Below are 9,381 nucleotides of genomic sequence, written 5' to 3' on the forward strand. Positions count from 1 at the left end.
ATACAATTATTATTTTTGATTATAAGATATATCGGAAATCATTTCAACCATATTGTATTAATAGTTGTTATATTGATATAATGTTTTGTTTTTATTTAAAAATATTTTTCTAACATATTCATATGAAATGAAAAACAAAACATTAATATAATGTAATTATGAAAACGAAGCTTTATTTAGTTTAGTCCAAATAAATATAATCATATGTTGGTAGTATATGTAGACGGATTACCGCCACGGTTGTTGTGTTTCGACAATGAATTCGGATTTATATTTTTAACTAATTGAGACGAAGTGCTATTTAGCATTGAGAAAAAAAGGTGATATTTGCTTTTTAATATTTAAATCTAATAACTAAAAATATTATATATTTTTAAATAGAATATTATAATTTTAATTGATATACGATTTTGAATGTACATGGTATTTTAATTTGAAGTATTAAACTACAATCATTTACTTTGTTATTCAGAAAATGTTATAATTAATTGTTCTGAAATGTAAATATAATTTTTCTAATCTATTTTTATTTATGTTTTATTGCCTCTACTGTCATACTTGATTAAATCACAAATGTAAAATACAACATGGCGAAATGAAGCTACTTTTTATAATAACCTCAATTTTTTATTATTACTATTATTTATTATATGCTTTCAGAAAAAATGCAATTTTAATTGTTTTTAGAAAATATTTTATTATTTCTTTTTATTATATAATATATTATCAATTTATCTGATTTATGTTTATAAAATTCTATTTATATTTGTTAACATAATTTGAAATGAATTTATATTATTTATGTATTTATATTAAATGAATAAGTTATTTGATTTCTTATGATTTTTTATTTATACTTAATTTTCTTTCACTTTTATTAAAAATTTATTTTATATTTTAATTTATTTTAAAAATATATTTTAAAAATTTAATTGAATTTTAATATTTTTTTCATGAATATATATATAAATATGTATTTTTTTATGTAATATTCATATGATATTATTATTTTATATAGCTAATCATATAAATGAGCATGGATTCTAATATTGATATGGAATTATCAAATCATCCAACTCAAAAAGATTGTCATATAGAAAATGAAAATAAAACTGAAGATATAATTGAACTAAATAAAACAATAAATATTAATGTGGATGAAGTACAAAAATCATTAATTTCAAAAGAGAAACAAAAGATCACTGATATAAGTGAAAATAATGAGAAAATAAGCTTAGAAGATGTAAATCAAAAAAAATTATTGGATGAAAATTCAAAAAATATTGATTTATCAACTAGTGAATCATGTGAAGAAAATGTTTTTGAAGAAGGTAACTTACAAACAAATAAATTAAGTTTACAAGATGGTTTGCAAGATGAAAATAAGACAAATATAGTTACAGTTTGCCATAATATACAGTCATCAAGTTTATATAAAAATATTACAAAAAATGTTTCACAGGAAAAAAATCCAGAAATGCAATTAATGATATCCAATGTTATTGATAAAAATGAAGAAAAAAAGTTATCAGACAATGTTAATATAGTAGAATGTGTAGAATCTCAAAAATGTTTAGAAGATATATCAGAGGAAACAGAAAGTTTAGAGAGCATCAATGTAGATACAAATGATTTAAATTTAACAGAAAAAGAAATTAATGATAATGTTTTAGAAAATTCTCAAACAGAAAAACAATCTCTTAATGAAAAAAATAATTCAGATAATAAAAAGACTGATTCAAAAGAGACATTAGAAGATTGTGATAAAAATATAACAGAAAAGAATATTATAGAACCAGAAAATACAGAATTTGTACAATTTTCTCAAGAAAAACATGGAGATGCACAAATTGAAAACCAGTCTATAGATGCTGAAGATCCTTTTGGTGGAGATAATCTTATCACAGAAAATATTGAATCCATGGAAACTGATGATCTGAATGAAACTAATATAGATTTTTCTAAATTGTGTAATCGAGCTGATAATTTGCAAGATGTTGTAAATAATGGAGACAGTAATTGTAGTACTAATAAAAATGATAACAATGAAGAAAATAAAGATAGTACTATTGATATTTTACATTCTCAAAATGTTATTAAAAATAACAATGAAACTACAGTTCAATCAGAACATAATGAAAATTTAAATACAGAAGTTGAAGATTCAACTGAAAAATGTAATGATCAAACAAAAAAAACTGTCAATGAGATATCAATGGATACTGAAGAAGAACAATCTAATGTCTTACCAGGACAAGATGATGAGTTATGTATTATTCCAGATAGCATGAAAGTTATAATTCCTGAACAAACAGAAAAATCAAACTCTAATAATAAAGAATCTTTACATAAAAATAACCACGAACATAGTGAAGATAAACAATGTGAAAATAATGAATTAAATACTGATACAAATAAAAATTTGCAACAAAATCTAAAAGATCCAAATATTGCAAATGAATGTGTTATAACAGATACAAAAAATATTAGGACAGAGAAAGAATCAATTGATAAAATTACAGCTATCTCTACAGATGTGATTAATATTGATGAGGAATCAAAAAATTCTGAAATTGAAGAAATAACAGCTAAAGAAATTTGTAAACAATGTAATGAAGAAAGATCATGTAAAATTAAAGTAAAAATTGGTTTTGATACTTACAACGTGTGTTCAAAAACTTGCAAAGCTTTATTTAAAATTGCTAACAATAGAGCAACAGATATACCCAGTGATGGAGTTAATTCTAAGAGAGAGAAACGTTGTGCAAACTGTTTGCTAATTGTTGAACCTAATGATGAACGTAATCTTTCTTGGGAAACAATGGAATTTTGTAATGAGGAATGTTTAGGCAAATTTCAAACAAAATATGGAAGTTATTGTAGAAATTGCAATGGTTCGGTCCAAGCAGTCAGTTTAGGAAAGTATTGTGTACGATTTGGTTATGATGTTAGACAATTTTGTTGTTCCACATGTTTGGAAGAATTCAAAAAAGGCTTAAAAGTATGCAGTTATTGTCAAAAAGATATAAGCTCTAGTACAGAAGGTTTTCTTGCACCAGTTGGTGATAAAGGCCAATTTAAAGATTTTTGTACGCAAGATTGCATGGAAAAATATTCAAAAATGAGTTCTATTGAACCTCCAAATATGGAAAAAAAATGTTGCAGCGTTTGTCAAGAAGTAAGAAATCATTTCTTTTTTTTATATTTATATTTTTAATACATGTCCAATAGAAACCTTCTAAAAAACAGTTATATTTTTTATAACAGGAAAAAATTGTTCATTGTGAAGTTCAAATAGATAGATCTGATCCTGTAGCTATATGTAGTGAACCATGTTTTGCAGCATTCAAATTTGTAAAAAAGGTTGATCCTGATCAATGTTCCACTTGCAAAAAATTTTTTGAATTACCTAATAAAAAAAGTTCTGTTGTTTTTTATGAGAATGAGGCTCATATGTTTTGTTCTAAAACTTGTTTAAATATATTTATTATTACTAATAGGAAAATTGTTCCATGTAATTGGTGCAAAGTAAAAAAATATAATTTTGATATGATCAAAAAAGAATTAAAAACAGGACAAGTAATGATGATGTGCAGTTTAAATTGTTTAACATTATATCAGGTATAAAATAAATATACATTTTTTATATTATATAATGTATAAAATTAATTATATTTATTTTTAATTTTATATAGGTTTCTATTAATGCAGTTTCTGCAAAACGAATCAATTGTGATTTTTGCAAAGAATTTTCCCAAGCACAATATCATTTAACAATGTCAGATGCGACGATACGAAATTTCTGTTCATATCATTGTGTAATGAATTTTCAAGCTCAATATACTAAATCTCCAATTACAATACCGACAGGCGATGATCCTGTACCTACCGGTATGCCTAAAAGAACATTACCTCAAAGAAACACAAATTCTAATAATCAAAAAGTTAATGATATACAAAACAAAAAGAATATGCCAGTAATTTCTTCAGTTACAAGTTTAGCTACAATTGGAAACGGTCAATCCAGTCCAACTTCACAACAAAATAATGTAAATAATATGTTAGTACCTTCAGTTGCTATTAGTCAAAATCAGACACCACAAGTAATTTATAAACAGCATATTATAACAAGACCACCAAGTCCAGTTCAAATTCATAATAAAACAACTCAGTGTAAACCTGTAATGCACACAAAAGGAGTTTCAGTACGTCCACATCCTTGTACAAAAGCTACACAAACGGATGGAATTCAACAGGCAGTTGTACCGATACCGGTTCCAATTTATGTTCCATTTCCAATGCATATGTATACTATGCCTTTTCCAATTCCATTACCTTTTCCATTACCGATTCCTGTTCCTATTTTTATACCCACAACGAGAAATAGTGCTAAAGGAATATTTAAAGAAATCAAAAGAATACAAGAAAAAATACCAGCAGATCCTTTTGAAGCTGAACTTCTTATGATGGCAGAAATGGTTGCAACAGAAAAAAAAACTAATGAGACTGATTCAGATTCTACAGATGATAGGTAATTTTAATATTAAAATTTTTTATATTTTTATATTATTTTTTATATAATATAATAAAATATAATATATTATATTTATATAATTTTTTATATTTTTATATTTTTATATTTTTAAATTTTTTTTCTATTTTTCTTTTTTTTTTTTTATTTTTATAGAGATGAAGATACTGGTGATCGAGATCATTCACATAGTGGAGGTTTTAGTCCAGAAGCTGTTGATTCTAGTAACACATTTGGTGATGATATGTTACAAATGGCTTTAAAAATGGCAACTGGAGAATTGGATGAACCAGCTGTTGATTTAGAAGCTGCTTTAACTCCAAACACTATCACTGCTACACAAGCACAGACACAATCTGATGCAACTATAGAAAATGATGGTAATGAAAATAAACAATATAAAGAAAAAAAATAACGATAGAAAAATAAATAATAATTAAAAATTTATTTAACATTTAGTTCAGTCAGAACGACTCATTGTTGCTACTCGAGGAAGAAAACGAATGGTTCCATATAAACCGCGATCTACGCCGAATAAACGAGGAAGACGTGTATCTAATACAAATGATCTGCCTTTGATGCCACCTCCTGAACCTCAACCTCCACCTCAACCAAGAATTATAGAACCCATAGAAAAACCAGATGCTAATATGGCACTCAAATATACGTTCGGAGTAAATGCTTGGAGGCAATGGGTAATTTAAATATATATATATTTAATTTTAATTAAGAATTAAGATTAAAAATCATTTATTCTCTTTAAAATAGGTAGTAGCAAAAAATACTGAATTAGAAAAACAAAGTACACCAATGAGAAAAATGAAGTTATTTAAAACAGATCTTTTGCAACTCACAGCTGATGAATTAAATTATTCATTATGTCTTTTTGTGAAAGAAGTTAGAAAACCAAATGGAGCAGAATATGCTCCAGATACAATATATTATCTTTGTTTAGGTAAAATAAGCAATTATATTATTATTGTTATTAATCGAAAGAAATTTTTAATTATTTAAAATTGTTTTATATTATAGGAATTCAACAGTATTTATTTGAAAATAATAGAATAGACAATATTTTTACGGATTCATATTATGAAAGATTTACAGATTGTTTAAACGAAGTTGCAAAAAAATTTTCTGTTCTTTATAATGATGCACGTAAGTTATTTTTTGTTTTTAAAATTAATTAAAATTATATTATATTATTAATAAAATTTTTTGTAGAATACATTGTTACAAGGGTCGAAGAAGAACATTTATGGGAATGTAAGCAATTAGGTGCTCATTCCCCTCATGTCCTTTTAAGTACTTTAATGTTTTTTAACACTAAACATTTTAATCTTGTAGTATGTATATATTATTTGATTTATTATATTTATATTAACATTTATATATTAAAATGATTAAAATTTGATATTATTCAGACAGTAGAAGAACATATGCAATTATCATTTTCTCACATTATGAAACATTGGAAACGTAATCCTGCTGCACAACCTGCTACAACAGGAAAAGTTCCAGGATCTAGAAATGTTCTTCTTCGTTTTTATCCACCACAATCAGCATTAGGTAAGTATTAAATAATTTCTATATTTAAAAAAATAATAAAATGATATTTTTTATAGGAAGTAATTCACGTAAAAAAAAAGTATATGAACAACAAGAAAATGAAGAAAATCCATTAAGGTGTCCAGTTAAATTATATGAATTTTACTTGTCTAAATGGTACGTTTATTTATTTTTATTTTATGAAAAAAAATTTCAAATAAATATAATAATTATATTAATATAATAATTATATTAATAATTATATTAATTAATTATATTAATTGTATTTCAGTCCAGAGAGTGTTAAAACACGGAATGATGTGTTCTATTTACTGCCAGAAAGAAGTTGTGTACCGGATAGTCCAGTATGGTATTCAACATCTCCATTGGCTAAGGAACATCTTATAAAAATGTTATATCGTATTAAAATGGTTAAAGAAATCAATGTAGCATTGTTAACTAGCTAATTTTACGTTTGCATATTTATCTTTTCTCAATTAATTCGAATAATATGCAAAAAATAATTGTTTCCTTATACATCAGATAAGAATGTTCGAAGATGATGTGTAGTCATTTCAAATTTTATAATTTCTATTGTATATTTTTCACTTCCTAATAAAACAAAAAATGTATTATTAATAATTTTTTTTTAAAACTCTCAGTTTAAAACATATCCAAATGAATTATTATTATAAGAAAATGGGCAATACGTATATTTATAAATTATATATGTATATCTATATTTTTACAAAATAATTAGAAATCATGTAAGAAAAATATGTACATTATATCATTTTTTAATATACAGATAATATTTAATTGGAAAAAATATTATTCATAATTTTAAAAAGATTTATGTAGTTCATTTTTGTCTTTTTAACATATATTTGCGTTTTAATATACTCTTCTGTACTTCTAAGTGACGAAGTTCTGTATATACATCTGAAAATATTTCAATTTGTTCCTCTTCTGGAATAGTCTCCCTATTAAAACATAAAAATACATATTTATATTTATTTTCTTCAAAATAATAAATAATTACTTATTGAATATCAAATTTCACCTATAAGTTTTCATCAAATCATATTTTTCCCATGGTTTAAAATGAGCTTCTGCTTTCTTCCTGCGTTTTTCATTAACAACCAAGTCTCTAACTCCTTTTAGATTTTTACGTTCCCATTTCTCTGACCAAGGTAATGGATTAAGAGGAATTTTAATTTTATTAATTGGAACAGATTTTGAAAATGTTGATTCCATTTCCATATCAAAAGGAAATGTACTATATTCTAGTGGTGCATCTCTAAGATAAAGTAATTCATCATCTAATCTTCTTTCCAATCTATAAATAAAAAAAATTTATAATAAATTACATTTTAATTACATTTAATTAATTTATAATATAATATAATAATTATATTTACTTCAAACAATCAATTTTTTGAATAGCAGGATCATATAAGTCGTAGGATACTTCTACACCTTCTCCATTAACAACATTTCTTAAAAGAAATGAAGATCTTAATCCACTACCTTTCCTTAATATACATATACCAACAAATCTATTTATTTTTTCACTTGCATGTAAGTCAGAATAAGTTACTGCTAATATTGAACCAACATAAAATTCAGGAATATTCAAAACTGATCTTCTACTCAACATATCCATACGTTCTAATTTTTCTCTTATACTGTTACGATATAATGGATTAGGATCTGGTAAAAATTCAGGATAAATAAATCTATAATTTACAAAAGACAGAGAATCATTTAACTTATTATTTTCCATTTTAGAATTATTATTATCTTCTAATTGAGTTTTTTGTCTCAAAGTTGAAAAAACTTTAAATTCTTTATCTGAAAATGATAATACAATAATATTAATAATAATATAACAATAAATAAAAGATTAAAAATATAATAATAGGAAATACCTAATACTTTTATAAAAGTTAATTTTTGCCATATTTTATCACATAAATATCTTGAAAAAATAATCATATTTCAATGTTTTTATGTTTATACTTGTTTATAAATTTCGTTAGGTTACTTTATAATTAAAATTTTTCCCGACAGAGGCACTATTACAATGTATTATACAGAAAATGGAATAAAATAGATCTAATATTTATGAAATTATTTTATAATAAATTATTTTATACTAATATTTTATAAAATATTTCTATTTTTATGTTCAAATTTCTGGAGTTCTTCACTACTACTATTTTCATGTCATTCACAAATTACCAAGAACACAATACAATCTGATTATAACGGAATTCTGTCAAAAATTATAAATAATATAGCAGATCAAATAGATAATTTATATCTTAAAATAATAAAAATCTGTAAAATCAATTATCTAAGATTATTTGTTGAAATAGTAATAAGAAAGAAAGATTCAAATTAATGAAATTTTTTGAATTTTTTTAACGATAATTATTATTAAAAAATAATATAATTAATATAAAATATTTTAAAATGATCATTGATTAATTAGCTATTATATAATAATATATATTTTTAAAAACAAAAATTAACGACTTTCTCATTTAGATAAAAATTTAGATATAAAAGTCTGATTTTTTGAATAGCATAGAATATAAAATTTTTATAGAAATATAAAAATTTATCTATGGCAGTGGATGCAGATATTAAATTCAATTCAATTACAAAAAATTGACAGTTTTTAAAAAAATATATTTGATAAATTCATAAATCTTTTAATTGCTATCAATAGTAAACAGATATACTATATAAAATATTATACGAATTTCTTAAACAGAAAAATAAAATAATTTTGCAGCAAATATAAAGAAATCATATATAACATAATCTCTTTATTATTTTTTTTAGAAATAATTATATTCTTCTATACTAACAATTTTTCGATTTACATGATTGATGATGATTTGATTGATACTTGATCAATATTTTTTTATAGAAAATATCGAGATATATCAATTTCAGTTAACGGCATTTTAAGAAGTATATAACCTAATTATAAATTATAAATTATTTAATTTTATAATTAATTTTATAATTTAATTTTATAATTTAAATTATTTATAATTAAATATAAATATAAATATAAATATAAATATGAAAAAACTAAAATCCAAAAAAATTAAAAATACCAAAAGAATGTTATAGATAAATATGCAAAACTATTTCATAGTATTTTACATAAATATATAAATTTCTTTTTTTTTTTAAAAAAATTTCGCATATTTTTTATCTTTATTGAATTATATTTTTTTAATATTATTGAAATTTTTAATCAATTTGTATCAGGAGAATATAAT

The 9,381-nt window shown here is 23.0% G+C and overlaps 2 protein-coding genes across 3 annotated transcripts; one reads left to right on the plus strand and one right to left on the minus strand.

The window, feature by feature from the left end:
* The first annotated feature begins 239 nt into the window (after positions 1–239).
* LOC122717901 (zinc finger MYM-type protein 3) lies at positions 240–6,741 on the plus strand. 2 transcript variants are annotated; one of them, XM_043942415.1, is made up of 12 exons: positions 240–320; positions 1,019–3,178; positions 3,268–3,621; positions 3,696–4,531; positions 4,688–4,911; positions 4,991–5,226; positions 5,300–5,486; positions 5,564–5,689; positions 5,756–5,877; positions 5,956–6,100; positions 6,157–6,256; positions 6,372–6,741. In XM_043942415.1, the coding sequence occupies exons 2-12, from the start codon at positions 1,031–1,033 to the stop codon at positions 6,544–6,546; spliced, it is 4,653 nt and encodes a 1,550-aa protein (XP_043798350.1). In that variant the 5' UTR covers positions 240–320; positions 1,019–1,030; the 3' UTR covers positions 6,547–6,741. The 2 variants fall into 2 exon arrangements, with proteins under 2 accessions (XP_043798350.1, XP_043798357.1); XM_043942422.1 differs by lacking the exon at positions 240–320 and having other exon boundaries at positions 1,285–1,331; positions 1,463–3,178.
* Positions 6,742–6,856: 115 nt separating this feature from the next.
* Positions 6,857–8,372, minus strand: LOC122719016 (39S ribosomal protein L19, mitochondrial). Its single transcript, XM_043944517.1, has 4 exons — positions 8,011–8,372; positions 7,501–7,933; positions 7,143–7,418; positions 6,857–7,062 (listed from the first exon to the last, which is right to left on the minus strand). Exons 1-4 carry the CDS (start codon positions 8,075–8,077, stop codon positions 6,942–6,944), a joined length of 897 nt encoding a protein of 298 aa, XP_043800452.1. The 5' UTR covers positions 8,078–8,372; the 3' UTR covers positions 6,857–6,941.
* Between the last annotated feature and the right edge of the window lie 1,009 nt (positions 8,373–9,381).

Source organism: Apis laboriosa, unplaced genomic scaffold, assembly GCF_014066325.1.
Source record: "Apis laboriosa isolate Shangri-la unplaced genomic scaffold, ASM1406632v1 scaffold11_cov152, whole genome shotgun sequence".
Classification (NCBI taxonomy): Eukaryota; Metazoa; Arthropoda; class Insecta; order Hymenoptera; family Apidae; genus Apis; species Apis laboriosa.